Source organism: Phymastichus coffea, unplaced genomic scaffold (genome assembly GCF_024137745.1).
Source record: "Phymastichus coffea isolate CEN01 unplaced genomic scaffold, Cenicafe_Pcof_1.1 PCOF00001, whole genome shotgun sequence".
NCBI classification, from domain to species: Eukaryota; Metazoa; Arthropoda; class Insecta; order Hymenoptera; family Eulophidae; genus Phymastichus; species Phymastichus coffea.
This window is the reverse complement of record NW_026706812.1, coordinates 16360441-16379797: the sequence shown is the minus strand read 5'-3', so window position 1 is coordinate 16379797 and position 19357 is coordinate 16360441. Positions and strand designations below refer to the sequence as shown.

The window sequence follows — 19357 nt, the reverse complement described above, 5'->3', positions numbered from 1 at the left end:
AAACATGAGTAAAATATAAATTGAAAAAAATAAACTAAAATAACATAAAACGCATTCAGCAACATGAGTAAAAAATAAAATAGTAAAAAGGTAACCAAGTAAAAAGTGAGCAGCAACATAAAATATATTTGTATGGGATAAAAGATGAAAGATGAAACGAGTATGACTGATAAAAATATAAGAAAATGCTATGAAGAAGATATATAAAAACAATATAAAAGACAACGTACTATAGATAAAAACTTAGAACTAATATAATATAACGCAAGGAATCAATGTTAAAAATTGTATAAAAGATTTGGTAAAAATATAGAACAACAAATGAAGAAATGATCAATATTAGTATAAAAACAAATAATAAAAGAAATCACAAAAATACCGTAGCGACACTGACGAGGAGGAAAGGGAAAAAATTTAATTTACTGATTAACACAAGAACTAGGATAAGGACTAGCATTTAAAAGTAAAGTCGATCTGTAGTCGAGGAAGTTTTAAGTATTAAGGAACCATAGATCAAGAGGAGGTTTGATGAGGGTGGCGGAGCAGCCACGCACAAAAGCAGTCAGGTCGACCGAAGCTGAAATTTGGAGATAGTCGGTAAAAGTGGGTATAGGAGTATAGCCTTCGCGTGTTGCTTTCCCGATCTACAGCTGAGCTTCGTGGTTCAGGAGCAAGCCTCGCGCCCAGTGTTTAAATGGGATAATCAGATCGGCGGAAAACTCAGTCACGCATAGCTTATTGAGAGTTTTCTGGGCAAGAATAGCGAACGAGTGGTTCCACACTTCTGCCCTCGGAGCCCTGTACTCAAATGATGACGGTGGGAGACGATTTGAGCAACGGATGATAATGTTCTCGTCAAGAATGGCGATATTCTGTATGACATAAAAAGGTGATTTCCTGACGATGACGGAGTAGGCCAAGATGGCAAGGGCTAAGTAACGAGACGTGGTGAGTGAAAGCCAACCAAGAGCAAGTCTATGATGGGTGATGCGAGAAACAGTCGAGGTTGTGGGGATGAAGGGAATGGTACCAATCACAAAACGAACACAGGCGTTTTGAGCATTTTGTAATTTCGATATGTCTCCAATATAACATTAGTTAAAAAAAAACTTGAGAACATTAAGCTTCCAATCAAACGAAATGAACCGCGAAAATTAATTTAGTCTCTCTGATACATGTTAAAAATATAATATTTGAAGATGAATATCTTGTTTTTAATTATCATTATCTACGCTAAATGTTGTTCCGCTATGCAAAGAATGAAAAGAGGAACTTATGTTCAAAGTTAAGGGAAATCTAAAAAAAAGTGGTTATTAAGAGAACGTCATTACTTACATGCATTCTCATTAATTATTAATACTAATTATGGATTAAAAATTTCTCATAGTTGCTGCAGTAAAAGTAAGCAAGACCGAGTTTTTTTACTGATCGACCTATGATTGTTTATAAAAATGTTTATAATATTTATATCGCGCTCGATGATTTTTATATTAATAAAAATAAGCTAGTGTAAAAAAATTGAATAAAAAATATGTAACAGCAGACCGATAATTCTTCAAAGGTAAATCGAAAGAATTAGTAATGTATCATATATGGATAATTTTTTTACATACATTTAGTCTCATAAAAAGAATAATCTTGCTTGCATGTTCATTTATGCCTTAGCACATACATCGACACTGGATACAGCTTATCGTATATATCTTTTTCTCTTCCGTTAATCAAATACTACCTCCACATATAGCCAATATTTTTTTCAGATTGAAATTACTATACTTAATTTCAGGATCCTATGAAAGGCTCATCGAACGAGGGAAAGGTTTGCCGTATTCTAATCATATGGTGTCATATTATTATCACCCAGTCGATATCTCGGTGTAATCTGTAAGGAAATCAAAGTTTTTCAGTTATATTCATGTGGCTCAGTAATCTAGGGGTATGATTCCCGCTTTCGATGCGAGAAGTCCCAGTTTCAAATCCCGATTAAGCCCAATTTTGGTCGTCGGAGATTTGCCATTGTCAGCATAGCGCGAGTGCGCATTGCGTGCAACAATTGTACTTGAATTTTTTTATTTGTTGCAGTATTTCATAATAATTAGGTACAACTTATCGGCTACTTAAATATATTTTACTATTTTATTGAAAATTGTTGTTCATAGTAGATTGACGAAAATTTTTATTTATAACCAAATGCTTATTGTTCATACACAAATTTATGAATCTATTACTTGATACTTGTCAAAATTGCATTGCAGAGCCCAGCAAATATTATTTTCAGCGATCGTAAATAAAAATCGACTGGCAGTTTTAATTGAAGCCACATTAATTAATTACGAAATGTTAAACTAGATACCGCATGTGGGGTTGCCGACGAGTCGAGCCATCGGTGAGCTTGAGAGTTCAAGAATTTGCGTAGGTAGTTAATCAGGACAAGCGGGTCGCACGAGCAAGTTGAAGCTCAGTTGAGTCGAAATGACGAATCGCGCGCCGGGCGAGAAAAGAATGCCGAGCTAAGCGAAACTCGAGTGCTCGAAACCGCCAAAGCTGCGCGAAAAGTGCGACGAGAAGCGGCGCGAGGGAACGTGGCGCCTTGTGATGCGATTGTCATTGCGCTTCGAGCTGCGAATGGGCGCGCCGTCGGCTCTGTCCGGCCTGCGCAATGCTGCCGCACCGGCGAATCCGCTTGGGATGCATGCCCAAAAGCGGGAAGCGTCGAGAGTCGAACAAGCCGAACCACAAGTGCACACTTGCCATAGACTTTGATCGGAGTAATGGAAAATGCGACAAGGCTTTTCAGTGGAAATTCGAGCCTGCGACTGGAAGTGGCTAGAAGCACGAGGCAAGGCATAAGCGCCGATAAGTAGCTTGGGAGCGAGCGCAGACAGGAGATGGCAGGTGTCGCGCGAGGATACGCGGGGGAGGCGAGAATGAAATTTCCGCTCGCTCGAGTCGACGTCCGCGCTGGTGGTTCCATTGGAAGAGGCCTGGCTGGCCGGTACTCGTGCGGTCGCGGGCGCGGCGAGACTGCGAAAAGAGCGGCCCCGTGGAAAAGTCGTAGGAGAGTCGCAGAGGCCGGGACGCGATCGATCAATCCCATCCGCTTCCTCGCCAGCTCCGGCCTTATCTCGCGGGCCATCCCCCGGGCTTTTTCTCGAGAATGCCCGTCGCTCGCTGCTCGCTCGGGCCGGCTATTACGGGCTTGCGCCCGATCTCGCAGCGATAGAGCCGGCTTGGCTTAATCCCCGCGCGTTAATCGTTCCCCGATCGCAGATAACTCGCTCACCTCGGCCGCTCTTCCGACCCACTTGTTGTTTCCCATCGATCGGCAGTGCCATTGTTGCTCGCTTAGGAGCTGCCGGCCCGGCGATGACTCGAGCAGTGCTCGATGCCCCTTTGACGTAGGACCAAACGATCGTCGCCCGCTCCCGACTGCGTCCGCGTGCGTGCCAGTTTCGCGCTAGTGGGCGCGGCGGCCCTCGCTCGATGGGCTATCGCTCAAAATTAGTGCCAATTCACACCTCGACTGCGCGCACGTTCGGCGGGCTCAGCGCTGCGTGGCCGCGGATAAGCCGGCTGACGGGGCGGCGCAAAAATCGTCTCCCATACGTGACGCTTTGTCGCAGCAGCCGCGCCGATAAATCTTCGATGCATATCTGGCGCGCATTCCAGCCGCATAAATCCCCAATTACCGATTACAAACCAAAATTACCGATCGCTATGCCTGGGCCGCCTTAGCCCGCGTTGCCCGCAATTAGAAATCCATCCAAGTTCTCATCGGCATCGCTCCACTTGCTCGCACTGCCGCTGCTGCAAACTCGATAGCATGCAATCCTTCGCAGCACAATATAGTCTCTGCTATCTCGACGACCAGTCAAACGGCAATTCAATAACGGCACTGGCCAATCGCCTACTGCACCAATTCAAATTTTGCTCGAGGACTTGATCCATTTGCGGCTTCTCCTGCGAGGATCGTACAGCTTACGGGCCATCAAACTTCCATAGTGTATCCCGAAAGCTTTTGTACCCACTCGACGGTTATCATCCAGTTCCAATAATAACACCACGACAGCAGCTCGCTATCCAGCCAAACTATCCTCATCCTTTCGTATATTCTGTCATTTCTCTCTCTCCTCAAATTTCCACGCTAATCTCCGCAAATGTCACCATTTCAAAATCAACTAATACGTCTGTGTTAATGCAGCTTCGGAACTTCATTATTCACCATTACGGACGATCAATTTACTGCTGTTCGTTAATGTCTAAATTACTAAGCTAAGTAAGTTTAAAACTCAGTTTATTGCTAAGCTAGTAGTTAGAGAGTTAGTTTACACTTCGAGTGTCCTCAATTGATCGATTTTCTAGAGTTTATTCCTGTTTATAATTGCATTTCACAACTAATTCGATCATATTTTTTTTCAATTTTACAATTTACACATCACTTTTTTTAAACATTAACCGCCTACGTTTCGTTTCATATTTGGAACGACTGAGTCTGAATTCCATTTATTTTGGGAAGATAAAGTCCTTTTCTTTATAATAAATACATTTTCAGATTAAATATTTTATCCACAATCAAGTTATTCATAATAATTTCACAATCCTATGTACGTATCTTTCAATAGAAACGTCTGTTGTATCGAAATCAATAAATAGTCGAACTAACTTAAAAAAAAGCTATTTATCAGAAAATTATGATTATTTTTGCATCAAAAATTCAAACTAATATATAATGTATTCAGTGATGATAGTATAAACCAGTTTTGGTCGCTGAGAGCTGACAACATATGGCGAGCCGCTGGCTTGGGAGAACGCAAGTTTCGGAAGTGAAAGGCATTCCACTTTTATTAATGCCGCACAGTGAATGTGAATCTTTGCTAAGAGTTTCGTTAACAGCGGTTCAGTGGTCTAGGGGTATGATTCTCGCTTAGGGTGCGAGAGGTCCCGGGTTCAAATCCCGGCTGAACCCAATTTTTTACAAATTTTTCAATAATTAAATTTTTTATTTCTTCAAATCGATATCTACTGAAACATAAATGTTCTTTTTTTTGAATAATCCATCCATAACTATGATGTGAATTACTGTTCGTAAATTCATTTATCTCGATAAATATATAAAAATGATTAATCATTTACCAAGAAAATCGTGTCTAGAAAAATTATTGCTCTAAAAAAATTACTTTTTATTCGTATGAGTACACTAGCTGTCCAATAATTCACAATTGATGTCATTATAATTGTCTGTATCAATGAAAATAGTATCAAGACAAAGTGAGATTTAACCTGTTACTCTATATTATTTTTAAATAATAGACTCATACTAGAATATTTTATTTAACGTAATTAACATTATGATCACAAATAATTACTATTGATCAATGCCGAGATAACATTTAGCAAATTGGTTTGGTAACGTAGAGTGTATATTTTATCACTTATAATAAGTAGATTATCGTTATTCTTAACATGTCCTATAAGCTTTTTAGTAAATCTATCTTTACAACACATTTTTTTAAACAAAAAGCTACAATATAAAAAAGATCAATAAGGCTCAGTGGTCTAGGGGTATGATTCTCGCTTCGGGTGCGAGAGGTCCCGGGTTCAAATCCCGGCTGAGCCCTGTGTTTATTTTTTTACCAGTGCACATTAGTACGTGTGATCGATAAGTCGCATTGCATATCAAAATTTCACTCTACACTCTTTCTATTCAAAATGTTAACCACATTATACACAAATCTCTTCTGATAGAACATTTCATTTTATTGCGATTGTGATACTGTGTTAAACTGTAAGATGCTATTATATGCACAGTAAACATTGTATTTTTAGCCTTCTGGGGTAAAAAATAAAAATTAAGCTACGATTGAATTATATAAGTTTTAACATTGAATTATAAATCGGTTTTGGAATATTGAAGCCATTTATTCATTTGTAAAAAACACGGTACAAGAGTATCTACGTCTATTGCAGTTTTAAAATGCATCAGTATATACAGAAATTGTAAAGCAATCATACTGAGAATTAATAATATAATTTTTATAATTGAATAAGGTGCCATAGGATCGTCGCTGTCTTATATGCCAAAGTATTTTTTTGAATGGACGTATTCGACAAGTGTCAACCTTATTTTGTGGTTATTTTAAAGAAGGATTTCTGATAGATCGAACATTTTAGTTACTGTTGGACAGCCGTTTCTAGCTTTGTATACGTAGTTGCCATATGAGTTTCACGTTTGTCAGTCTCCATACGGTGAAAGTAAGAAAGATCGGTATCAAGCTTTCTGCTTATCGACCTCTGATTTTTTTTACTTCGTTTCTTTTTTCATTTTCACATTGTGAAGGACGTGGACATGAAAGCTTTATTATCTATCAACTTTGATTAGCTCTAAATAAATTGGACTAATGCAATGTAACCATCTATTATTAATTGCAAAAAATATGATTGATTGCTAGCGAATCATAATCATACAGTGTTAAATTTATCTATATACATAGCCAGTTTTATGGTCTTGTATATTTATACTGCACTATAACTGTTAATCGGTACACTAGATTATGAGATATTCCTTTTTCTCGACTTTTCTATATCCCAAATTAAATACTACTTCTACACGTAGTCAATATTTTCGTAAATTAAATATAATTATATTCAGTTTATGAATCTTGTAAGAAGTAATCGAATGCAAGTGTAAGAATATAGTTATGTCCCGTGCATAGTTTTATAAATTGGTTGACGAGACCAGTATCTTATTATTTTAGTGTAATTAGCAACAAAATCAAAGTTTTTTCAATTAAATTTATGTGGCTCAGTGGTCTAGGGGTATGATTCTCGCTTTGGGTGCGAGAGGTCCCGGGTTCAAATCCCGGCTGAGCCCTCTTTTTTTATTTATTTTCATAAAGTTAACCGATTTCAAATGAGTGTGATTGTAACATGCCCACATCCTCTAAGTTCATTATAGTTTTTTTATTATTTACAAAATTTCCAACAGTTTCCAATGCTATTGATGTCCTCAATATCAGTAAGACACAGCAATGTTGAATAGTTGTAATTTCAGCTTTGCTATGTAATATAATCAAACATTATTATTCATATAAAAAATATAATATTTATTTGAAGAAGTTTACTTTTTCGCTTTACACAGCTGGAGAATAATTAAACATTCATAAAAGACGGATTTTTCAGGTTATTTCTTGATGCACATAAGAACTACCATGGAATTCGAATTTTCAATCTTGTTAAACAAATACAAACACTTATCGATATCTTAATAATTGATTCATAAAAAATACATAAGATATAATGAGATACTTGCGATTAATGTTTGAAAGTAAAGTACAGTTTCTTTTGTACGATTATTGTTGTCTAGCAATAAACTATGATTTGTAAGTTGAATAATTTCAATTACGTGTATTTCAACAAAAATATAATGTTGTCATACACATTTTTCACAGTACGAGCTATGTAATGGTAGCGATATTGATTATGTTGTAAGTTCTTATGTAAATGGTATATTATAATATTTTCTTTGAGGAAATAAGCAGACCAACGTGCAAGTCGAGTCTATACGCAGGTAGTCGCATTTTTTGACGAAGAGAAAGGTGAACCGGATTCTTGGCCTACTAAAACTGATGCTCCGTGTAGCGGGGCTGTGTGAAAGAAAGGTGCTTCTTTTTCTCGTCCGGTATCGGCAAAATTTTCCTGACATGTACGAAGAAATTGCGATAGCTTGGCTCGTACCGATAGGGACCGACAGAGACGGATGAAAAATATAAATTGTATGTAGGAAGCTACGGCGAGACAGGCTTACCTCTGGTAGAGGAGCTTGCTTTTCCATTATTCTTTGACGGACTCACGGTACAATACTCATTATTTACTTAATACTTTTCCTAGGACAATATTTCAGTACATTATAACTAGCATAAAGCTTTTTTTCGCTTATGTTGTTTGGTTCGGTTCGATCAGGCTAAGCGATCTCGCTGACACTCAAACATAGCGCATATTTTATGTCGATTTATTAACCATTTAATTACACATCCATCGGCCTTTCTTTATTACCGGCAACACGTCTCTTGTATTTAACTCTAAAATGAAGATTCATCAATTGAGTCGATACTTTTGTTAACAGCGGCTAGATAGGTTGCACATACTATATCATTTTGGTAAAAAAATAATCAGTGATTTGACAATGTACATGAACTCATTAAATTTCAGAGTCGCATTATTGTTAATCCATTAATTCTTAACATTGGCTCAGTGGTCTAGGGGTATGATTCTCGCTTTGGGTGCGAGAGGTCCCGGGTTCAAATCCCGGCTGAGCCCAATTTTTTTAATTCCATATTTCTTAAAATTACATTCAAATTTTATACACTTTTTTATTTTATACTATTTAAAGAAATTTTGAAAAGGTATAAATGTATAAAGGTTTTCAGTACATTTTAATTATGTATAGATAAAAAAAAACTGTTGATAGTTCGGAAAAATATACGACTTATATCTTAACTATTATATCAATATAATTCAATCAATATATTAGAAAAGGCATAATCTATTATTGAAAGTATCAAGAATGAATGTTAATTTTTTATTAGATAAAAACATTGCTAATTCATTGATAATAGGTTTCTCTTATTTATATTATAATTTTAATTAATTAAATTTTTATAAAAATAACGACATCATATAATAATAGAAAAATTTTCTTTTTATCTCATTTTTTAAATATTTTTTCATCATGTTTTTATAAGTTAAGGATTCAATAGTTTATGATCTTTATCATTGTCACATATTCCATTTCAATGTGTGGAATCAAAATAGTTTGATAAAATGTGCAGTGACTTAGGCTATGTACTATGAAATGAACCATATGAGAGCCTATTTCGAAGCTGCTGCTATAGGATTTGAAATGGTATGTTATACGATCAAAAAATTTAATTCAGTCAAAAGTTCTGAATGTTCGCGTTATAATCCTATAGTATATTTATAATAACTTGAGGACTAAAAAATAAAATGATTTGTACAATGAACTCGATGTATAGTTTGTAAGAAAAAATATTTATAATAAGTTTTAGGTCTGTTTGACTAAAATTTTTCCAGTTATTATGATACATAAAAAGATCCATTATCAGTATTTTTTCTTATTACTATTATGCACCTAATAATTCTGAATTCACAGAGCATTTTACTAATTATATAAGAAAAATTGAGTGAAATTATATAAATATTTTATTAAAAGCAGTTGTGAATTATTTTTTTTAAATAAAAGGAAAATTGCAGTACTACGAGTTTGTGAAATTATGTATTCTGATTCTTAGCATTTTGAAAGATATTTTTATAATGATTTTAATATAATCTTTTATTCATCGTAACGAATCTTCATCTACGAGAAAGTTTGAATCACCTAATAAAAATATCTGAAGTTTTCTGTACAATGAAATTGTAAATTTTGTTTTAGATTGCGGACTAATTGAAAATAACATTAAGAACTACTTTGAACTTCATTGAATGTTTATTGCAAAAGTAATAAAATTATAATAGTAGCAGAAAAAAGCGGAATATAAACGAAGTTGCAAATTTACAATGAAAGTTGCTTCGATCCGGCGAAAACAATGATTTTCTAAACATATTGGAAAAGTGAAAGTATCGTAAGTAAGCGAGCTGTGTAACGCGGATGTGGGATTATAAGCAATATTTTGGAAATTTCATGAAAGCCATAGGATATAAAGAGTACAATTGGCAGGCTTAGATAGCGGTTACTGAATAAGTTCATAGTTTGCCGCATGAAGAAAGTGGGTAAAGAGCAAACACAGGTGTGCAAAGAACGGGAGGTATAGGCGTGCTCGACGCGATCGTTGCTCGCTCGAAAATTGGAGCGCGCTCAATCAGCAAACTCATTGTTTTGCACTGTTTTTTTTTTCTTTGTCCTTTCGCCACGACACGTATGCTGCATCAACAGACTGGCGTTGATCAATATTGCCGCGACATACATTGCTTCCGTTGATCTTGCAATCATTCGGACGAAACTTGTTCGATCGGATTTTGCAATGGCGCTGCTGCTTTCATTTTTATTGTCAATCAGAAATGAAGCGAGCCCACGAAGGATAACGTGAAAATATACTTGTTTGGCCGTGGACGAGCGTAAACAGCGAGGAAAAGAGTCGAGGCACTTTGCGAACGAGAAACAGGGGCAAAGTAGAAAACAAACAAAGTGCATAAAGAGAGAGAGAGAGAGCTGCGATGAGAGGGGAGCGTGGCGAGACGAGGGATATTGGGTTAGTTAATTATTGTAGGCCGCACAATTTTTCACGGGCGCACGCGTAGGTGAGAGCGCGCGCTCGGCAACGATCCATCCTCGAATACGTCACGCTCTATCGGCTTTTCAGTTATTCGTAGCGCAGCGGCTAGGAGCCGCGCGGCCCCCATCCAATTTCCTGAATGAGAGCTGCAGCTTGGCGCGCACTGCTCGCTCGCTCGCTCGCGATCGCGACAGCCTGCCTCGACTCCCGTTCTCGGCCCATTTCTGGCATCTCGATTCGCAATCGAAGAAATCGGAAAGGAGCTAGCGAAATTGCCGGGGGCACAGGCGTGAGACTGCCAAAAGACCCGGCGGGAATAGCTGGCTAAACGGCCTGTTCACACAGGTACAAAAAACAAAGAGGCGGTGAAAATCAGTTGCGAGCCCAAAGAATCGATGCACGGCCGCGTTTCTGTTTGGGCTGGAAATTGGTAATGACCAAGGGCTCGGAGGCGGCACTCTCTCTCTCTCTCTCTCTCTCTTTTGCTCGATGATTAGCCGTACAGGTGTCCTCGAGTCGCTCGCCTTAGACAGTCTAATAACGGGCGCACCTGCTCTCCCCTCTCCGGCTCTCTGCAAAAGTAATGGTCGAGTAATGACTCGTGGAAATCCGTGAGTTTTTAGCGGCCGCCTCGGGCGATACACCGCGATTCGGCCGAAAACGCCCTACGCCCGCGCGCGCGATGCGCCCCGAGCCGACGCGTGACTCCGGGAAAACCTGCTCGGCGAGAGAGAGAGAGAGAACAAGATGCACGCTTTTCAGGCTGGAGCTGCGCTCTTTGCGCAACACCGCGCGTCCGAGATTGGCGAACGGTGCGTCAAGGCGGATGCTCGACAGACACAGAGAGGCGAGCAGCGAAAGGGAAAATGTGCTTTCAGCCAAATAAAACGGAAAAGCCAATTCGGCCTCGTGAAGCCGAGCAGCATCGGTAATATATCAAAATAATAAGCATCGCATAGCCATTGGCATTTGTAAACAGCCGCGTTAACACGTCCTCGTGCGCACAAGGGTCTGCAGCCGACTGACAAATAGGCATAAAAGCGATACCGAAGTACCTTCGTAAGTGTGACGGCTCGACATTGTCACTGGCAGAAGGAGAGAGAGAGACGAACCGTCGCCAGTCGAAAATCCGATTTCACGTGCCGCGCGCGCCACAAAGGCTTTTATTGTGTCGTGCGGCTTTCCGGAAAATCATCCGGCTCTCTCGAGTCTTCCCATGCCGCGCCGTAGCTCGCGGCTGACACTCCGTCCCAATCCTGTCGCATCATTGTTGCCACAACGGCAACTGCAATGCCACACTCACACTCGTGCGTCCTCGTCGTCGTTCGATAGCCACGTTTCTTTCACTCCCTGTATCTATTCAACTTCTTTAATTTCTTCTCTACGCAATCCCCCTCATCTTTGCCTTTTTTTTATTTTCACGCTATGACCTTCGCCGTGTTGCACATTGATATTCGCTTCAACTTTTTCAAGTCCCCGACGATCGTATAAATTTCTTGAACGACTTTTGATTAATGGCAAGTCTGATTTTTGATTCTCAATAGTAATCGTTTGAGAAAAAATTGCTACAGGGCTGAAATAAAACAAATAACACGATTGAATAATACGAAGCGCTACAACTTGAAAGTTATCCCTGAGCAGAGTCAAGTTGCCTCTCAGCCCTGGGTAATGCATTTTCTCGAACTGCGTCTCACTATTACTTTATTCCTTCCCGAGAGTAGCGCGAACGCAATATAACGTAAGCTGCTGATAAGTCCTTTTGTGCCAGTTTTCTTCAATTGTATATATTTGACTTTACTTTGCCAGAGGGTCACTCGTCGACACGCTCGCTATTCGCACATGCTAACGTTTTATTCGAGCAGATTTGGTCGTCCGTAATCTTAAACGCAAACATAAGTGATTTGTAAAAACATTGTTAATAAATTAACATTTTGGGGCTTTTCACTTTTGACGCAAATTAAGTGAATAATTATTATTGATCTACGATGTGTTTTGAATTACATATAGTCAACAGAGACAAATAATTTGTGAGTTTAGAATGGAGTAACGTGCATGTGGTTGTTAGAATATCTAGGATTAATATTTTGATTGCGTTTTTATTTTAAACTATTAAATAAAAGAAAGCGGCTATATCTATGCTAAGAATTATCGCGTAAAACCGTTACAACATTAATATGAATGAAACGTACAAAGTTGATCACACATTTCCCTCTCGTACTCGAGCTTACGAGCTGATTGTAAGAAGACTCTGAAACGGTCTGTGGGCAGAAAGTAAGATGCCAGGATTGGAATTGATATACGATACAGGATTGCGGGTAATAATCGGATGATGAAGTTGAAAGATGCGTTTGCGTTCGTCGTAGCAGAGCGCGCTAGTACGAAGATAACTGTCCGTAAATGCGAAGTAGAATGTAAAGGACGTAAGTTACGGCAGGGCAGAGCTCGAAGGTCGGAGCTGGAGTACGAGACGTATAACAGGGGAAGCGATCGAAGGGTGATTGGCGGGCCGAGCAGCTAGTGCGCGCAGTGTGCGCGCTGGCGCGAGGCTGCAGCGGCGCTCTCGAGTGTCAGCGCGGCTCTTTCCAGTTTTGATCGAGAAGCCACTCGCGCGCCCAGCCATTATTGCACGACGATCGCGCCGTGCGAAACCTGCCTTGGAGCACGGGGCTCGGCGCTCGGTCCGACGGGACCACTTTATTTCCGTGTCACTCGATCACGCGCTCTCTTCTCCGCTCTCCTCGCCGCGCGACAATCCGATACTCCAGAGCGCGATCCATTGTCCGCGAAGCTGGCTGTCGAGTGACTCGCGCGCGCGCGCGCGCACGCACGCAGCTGATTCGCTTAATTAATCGTGCCCACTCGATGCGATCCGATTTACTGGAGGCCCATCGAGCGGCCCGCAAACCTGTCTGTTATTTGTACATAAATCATTGTCCTCGGGTTTTCCGCTCGAGCTGGCGCGGATCGCGAGCGGCCCTTCGCAGCCTAATCGCTCGGAAAGCGCGAGTCTCGCCGCCCTGGCTCTTGATTCGCAGGCATTGTCGGGCACCCGTGAGAGAGGGAGGGAGAGAGGGCGCGCGACACCGCCGAGCTGACCGGCCACTCGCCAACTCTCTCATGCGTGCGTGCTCGAGCCGCGGCCGTTGACTGTCGCCGTTCGCGAGCATACCTGCGGCCGCTATTCGCAAACAAACGCAACGACCGTCGGGCACTCGGATGTGGCGCGGGAGCGCACGGCGAACCGCTGGATTTCGGATTAGGGTCGAGCCTTGGACGGATAGCCGAGCGTGGCGGCCGTCTTGAAGAGCGCTACCAGAGAGTCCACGACTTCCTCGCCGTTGGGTATGATTTGTTCCGCCGGCAACAGGAAACCGCTGGCACCTTGGTCCCGAAGCTCGTAGGTGTAGGTGACCGGCAATCGGAAAGTGTCCTTAACCCAGTCCATGGAGCATCCGGTGGCAATGTCTGTCGATTGTCGGAAATAATGGCTGTTATTGGCCTACCTACGACTTTTTACCTACGCAGCCATGCTGACCGCGTGCACTCACACAATATCTCGGGTATATTGCCAGTCGTGTACGAGGTTCCGTATCGCTTGCTCAGCGCGTCGATCGCTGCCAGGCCCATCGTTTTCTGCAATTGCACGCATTATTTACGACAGTCGTTGCAGGAGACGCGAATAAAGCTTACTTCTTCTTCGTAGTTGTCGAGGTGTTCGGGGGTGTTTCCATATGGGAAGAGTAGCAGCTGCGAGTAGCTGTGGAAAGCGATGTAGGCAAAAAGCTTGTGGCCAATGGAGCTGATGTACTCGGCCATCAACTCGGTCTCGATCTCGGAGAAAGCGTTTGGTCCGGCGTAAGTCTCGTCGCAAGGGTTATCGCTCGCGCCGCCCTCTAACGCACGCAAACAGGCAAAAGAACGTATTTTTCTAACTATATCTCGTTGTTATTCCACGAAAAATATGCCTCAAGGCTAACAAGTTTTTTCCAATGTTCGTACTCAGTGCCCGCTCTCAGTTTTTAAAGTTTATAAAAAAAAAGAAAAATTGTGGCAATACTTTGACTTCCGATTTGAGTTTGGCACAGTGAAAAATATATTATGCTCCATTTTTTTAACGAAATTTCGATCCTCACCGAGCTGCTTTCAGCACAATAGCAGTGCGCGAAAGCTGAAAACCGATGAGAGCAAACTGACGCGTTTATGTGACGTTTCTGTATTTTAAAAGTTCTTTTTCAAGGGCCGATGCTTTGATCAGCAAATGGTTTACATGAATTCAAATTTATACTTAGATTGACGTCACCTTGGCTATAAAAGGCCCATAAAAGTTGGCGTTTCTTTTTGTTTATTTACCGTTATCAACGTTTTTAGGTAATTTTAACATTTCAAAGAGCAAAATTAAGGAGTTTTTCGTGAAATCGTTCTTAAGTGTAATGCAATAACTCACGCATCCATTTGTAGCCCCAATTGCGGTTGGCGTCGACGCCATGGCAAGAACTAAAGTTCCTCATTACCCTCGTTTTACGCCAGAATCGATTCTGCAGTAGCGCACAGTCAAGTGAAATCCGTGAAATTTATGCAAAGACTCGCATTGGGCATCCGAGCAATACTCACGGTCGTGCGCGTGTAAACGTAGCCGTCCGGATTGAAGACGGGGAATATGTACCAGTCGTAAGCCTCGGCGAGCTCGCGCACCTCTGGCTGGCGGCTGGTCAGGAGGGCATTGACGAGGTAAGTGACGGTGGCCGGCGAGATCCACTCTCGCGCGTGAATGCCACCTTCGATGAACACCCCGGGTTTCTTGCTCGCGCCGAAGTTCAGCTTCACGCCCTTGATCAGGCGTCCCTCGCTACTGCCCCCGGCGTCCACCACTTTCACCTACGGCCAAGTAACGTACCTTTCGTTTCATCGGCCTCATTGCTATACACTCTTACTGCGTTGTCTTATCATTTTCCTCGTATAGTAGGACTCATTGGAAAATAGACAATCGATAATCGCGATAAGGAGAAATAATTAAAAACAGTGAAAGATAAAAGATTGAAATGCTGGCTGTCTGTCCGCTCGTTGGGTGGACATCTGCGTGATAGGAGCAATACTGTCCAACGGCTCTTTGTAACATGGATCTTGAATAAGCGGTAAGTTACGAGGGATATACCGTGTCGGGATAAGCCTCAGCGACGGCATGGAGCCAATCGTAAATTTCGTTCAAGTCGTGGTAACGTGTCCAATTGAAAGCACCAGTAGAGGCGCGATTTTCCGACTCCTCTCGGTCAATGAGACTCTGCACGTTCTCGATGTAGGTCGTATATCTCATGTCCGCGGCATCCATCAACGCGGTGAAGTTAGCTTGTTGACCCGGTGATACCATAAGGTCCACTGGACGAAATACTTGCGAAGGTCCTTTCCAGTAGGAATACTGAAAAACAACGTGTTCATGACAGTTAGACTCGCTCGTTACCGTTAATCATTCGCTTGCCTTGAATAACAATGTCAAGCTTTCATACGCACCTCGTCGTTTGCACTCTCCAGTTTCTTCAGAATATTCAGATGCTCGGCTGACGCAGGGATAACCCGATAAACTCTGTAGTTGTCAAACGAGACCTTTTCGGCTGCCGCCGCTAAAGCCAGAAGGCCGACGAATACAATGGCGCGCATCGTTTTATCTCTGAAATACAGGATGAAAATTGTTTTGTGCATACCTTAATACTGCAAGTTTTTACTCGTCATTACGAACTTACCATAGACGTGTGGAACGTAAGAGATGAACTGAACGACGCTGCAACTAACATTCGATTTTATAAAATAGCCCCCACTTTTACAGAAATCTAATAGTTGATAATTGGGTTACGCAGGTGGACGGTTATCTACCATGGTGAGTATCCGAGCTACAACTACACTTGCCGCTCGAAGATTGTTCGTTAATTAAAAAATATTCCAAATGATTATCAGCCAACTTTCTATCTTTCATCGAAACGTTGACTGACAGGTCTGATACGAAAGTCTAATAGCGAGGAAATTATTTGGCTGTCGCGCATCGATAATGCACGGGAGAGGTCAAACGACAGTTCGTGTTTTTGGCGAAATTCGGAAATAACGTAACAACGCGCCGGGCGAGCTGCGAGACGTTTATTTGCGAAGTCCGTCCGTGATACGCGCTGAACATTGTGTTATAGAGCGATTGGATCTTTAATTTGTATTTGCATGTTTCCAGCGCTATCCAATCCAATAGGGTGTGCACTTTTTTTTTGTTAGGTGGACTGTAAAAGGTAGATAGAGGCGCGTATAGGTAGGCAATAAAAAATATACGACTCGAACGGGGCTAACAAGTTTGAATGGACGGCAAGCTTTTTCACGCGAGCGTAGCCAGTCGAAAGAAGAGAAAGAAAGTGATTTGGGACGATGAAACGTGATTGTTGACGTAAATTCAAATAGTTGGCTGCTGCAGGAGCAGAGAGTGCGTTCCCGGTAGTAGTTTTGGCGATGCTGCGCCGGGCGTTGAATCAACGAAAGAGCGAACGTGGAAAAAGTTGACTGCGCAAGCCGCGAACAAAGAGTGCTTGAGAATTTGACTTGAAGTATAAATAGTTGCAGCGCATTGTGCCGAGAGCGTAGCTTAGGTGGAAGTGAGCCGGGGACGGACAATGGGTGGAGAATAAGGCGAAGCTGGTGTGCAAGGAAGATTGGAAAATGCGGAGGAAACGCGATGCTGGCGAGCGGCAGCGGAGTTTCATTGAGAAAAACCGAAGGAAGCTGTACGAGCGCAGAGGAGAAGCTGCGGCGCGAGCGGAGTCGGCGAATGAATGAGCGCGAGGCTGAAAGAACCTCGAAAAAGGTAGCTACGGGGCCGAGCCATAAATCCAGGAAAATTTGTCAAGAGGGTCCCCACTCTCTGCTCAAATTGAAGGTAAAAGGTCGCTAATAGCACGACACTTGTGCGGCGGGGCTCTGCGCCGGACCAGCGGGTGGCGGCAGATCATTGTCACCAGCGCGAGAACGAGGCGACTGGTTGTCTGGCATTGAGGCCAGTTCGGCGAAGCGCGCGCTCGCTCTCGGCCCTTTTGATATTATTGGGCCCCGTTTAAACGACGTTTAGCAGCCGAGCACTTTTTAGTTGTGATTCCCGCGGGAAAGTGGGCGTTTCGCGCCCGGCTCTCCACTCGCGACGCCTTGGTGGGGCGGCCTAGACCGCGACACGCTGTCTAGGCCGCTCATTCACCGATTCCGACTCTGCGCATTTTCTCGGGATCCTTCCTCGAGAGCCTCTCGCCCGTGTAAAAGCCCCCGCGCCCCTCTGCCCCTCTGCCCCTCTGGCTCGCGATCTGATTCAAGGCAAGTCCCTCGCTCGACTCCGCTCTTTCACGCCTGTGCCCCGCGGGCCCCTGCGACTATACACAGCACTCCCCGATCGCCGGCGATCGCCGCCTCCCGCTCGTCTAAATATTTACCTCGTACGCGGCTAATTTTTTGAAAACCGACAGGAGATGCCTTTGATAATGCTCGATCCTCGAGCTTCATTCGCGATCGATTCTCGGCTCAATAATGCAATGCGATTCCAGCGTTTACTACCATTTTCCTAAGCTGGCCGCGTCCGAGTTTCGGTTTTCTTCGACTGCGTCGCACCTACAAATGCTATTTCCTCCTCGGCGCAGATTCTTCCGAGAATTCACAGAAAGCCGAGCAACGGGATAGCTCGGATGTTTATTCGCTACAGGTACAACTTTACTCTACTTTGAGTGGGCTGCACATCTCAGAACTATTCTTATCTTGTTCGCCCAAGTGACGAGGCCTATTTATCGTCAATCAATTCAGGTATATCTTTATTGATTCATCACCTAGATCCACTTGTCAATTTCCGTCAATTATCTTATTAACTTAGCACGTGTGCTTCGCAATTATTCTATTGCCGGAGAACTTTTCCAACTTCTTAGTCAAATTTGCTGCTTGCTCACTTTCAAAACAAACCTTTTTCATTTAAGATCAGTTTCTGCGTAACGGTATAGCTGTAATTAAAATAGCAATTAGCTGCGCGCGCCTTATTAATTGAAAACGAGAGAGAGAGAGAGAGTGAAAGAGAACTCTGTTGTGCGCGATTGCTGCTCGAGTCTGAATGCCTGCCAGCTGCGCCGAATGTACTTCGGAAAACGTGGCGAGCGCGAGTAAGAGCGGAAAACCGAGTCGACTGACTTTCACGAGGCTAATTCACTTGCGAGAACGATTTATCTGCTGTGAACAAGATTTCAAATCTACGTCCGTCCGTACATGCTCGCTGACGATTAATGGGCCTCGAAGATCGTTCATCGTGGACGATCGCCGTCAGCTCCTCGTGAAAAGGATGCCTTCTATTGAAAATTATTACGTAACGATGTAATTGTTTTCTGCTTTGTTTCTTCAAATTAAATCAACACATTTCCTCGTTAGCGATTCAATTGCTCTATTGCGACAAAGGTGACTTATGATTGTTACTCTGATATAATGTTTTTAGTTACAAGCTTCCCAATCGCAGATAAAATTTATCGCATTCGTTTCATCATCATCCGTCTATATATGTCTTGATAAATCATATCAATAGTGACTTATTAAAATAGCTTCATATAGTATTTTGAAACAGTTATACACGTTATTCAAACCTCTTTTTTAATATACTTTCTCTTTTTTCTGTTCATCTTTTGTAAATCACAAAGCAGTCTTTGAGACTTAATTTTTAATGCAAACGTAGTATGACAGGATTTTCTAAAGTTTTAAGTACTTTAAAAGTTTCAAAGTCTCTATTTATTTTTCTATTATGTTGTATTTATGTTGAATTTTTTTAAATAAGTGTGAAATAATTCACTACGATGAAAGTCTTATATTAAGCATGGAGAAAATTTTATAATTTTCGTATTTTATTTTATTCATTCTTAATTATGATTTGAAACATTAATTTATTTTTTATTGAATATTTATGGACTTGTATGATAAGATCTGTCATTTTTTAAATCATTTTTGCAGGTCCTTAGTTGACATAAATCATGTTCTTTTTTTGCTGCATAATTATTAAAAATCAGACTTCAATTTAAGAGCTTGTTTCTATT

At 41.8% G+C, this 19357-nt stretch overlaps 1 protein-coding gene and 4 non-coding genes across 5 annotated transcripts; 4 read left to right on the top strand and 1 right to left on the bottom strand.

The window, feature by feature from the left end:
* Positions 1–4894: 4894 nt before the first annotated feature.
* Trnap-agg (transfer RNA proline (anticodon AGG)) lies at positions 4895–4966 on the top strand. Its single transcript has one exon. It is a non-coding gene; the product is annotated as a tRNA-Pro (tRNA).
* Positions 4967–5545: 579 nt separating this feature from the next.
* On the top strand, positions 5546–5617 carry Trnap-cgg (transfer RNA proline (anticodon CGG)). The gene has a single exon. It is a non-coding gene; the product is annotated as a tRNA-Pro (tRNA).
* A 1182-nt stretch (positions 5618–6799) lies between these two features.
* Trnap-ugg (transfer RNA proline (anticodon UGG)) lies at positions 6800–6871 on the top strand. Its single transcript has one exon. It is a non-coding gene; the product is annotated as a tRNA-Pro (tRNA).
* Positions 6872–8244: 1373 nt separating this feature from the next.
* Positions 8245–8316, top strand: Trnap-ugg (transfer RNA proline (anticodon UGG)). The gene has a single exon. It is a non-coding gene; the product is annotated as a tRNA-Pro (tRNA).
* A 5229-nt stretch (positions 8317–13545) lies between these two features.
* On the bottom strand, positions 13546–15941 carry LOC131667937 (zinc carboxypeptidase-like). Its single transcript, XM_058941751.1, has 7 exons — positions 15795–15941; positions 15442–15702; positions 14901–15164; positions 14734–14824; positions 13980–14182; positions 13838–13922; positions 13546–13754 (listed from the first exon to the last, which is right to left on the bottom strand). The coding sequence occupies exons 1-7, from the start codon at positions 15939–15941 to the stop codon at positions 13546–13548; spliced, it is 1260 nt and encodes a 419-aa protein (XP_058797734.1).
* Between the last annotated feature and the right edge of the window lie 3416 nt (positions 15942–19357).

Coding starts and splice junctions, on each gene's coding strand:
- LOC131667937 (XM_058941751.1), bottom strand. CDS start 15,941: ATGCGCGCCATTGTATTCGTCGGCCTTCTGGCTTTAGCGGCGGCAGCC. Junction 14,825..14,900: donor ACGTTTACACGCGCACGACC/GTGAGTATTGCT, acceptor GCGCTACTGCAG/AATCGATTCTGGCGTAAAAC. Junction 13,755..13,837: donor CAATATACCCGAGATATTGT/GTGAGTGCACGC, acceptor GACAATCGACAG/ACATTGCCACCGGATGCTCC.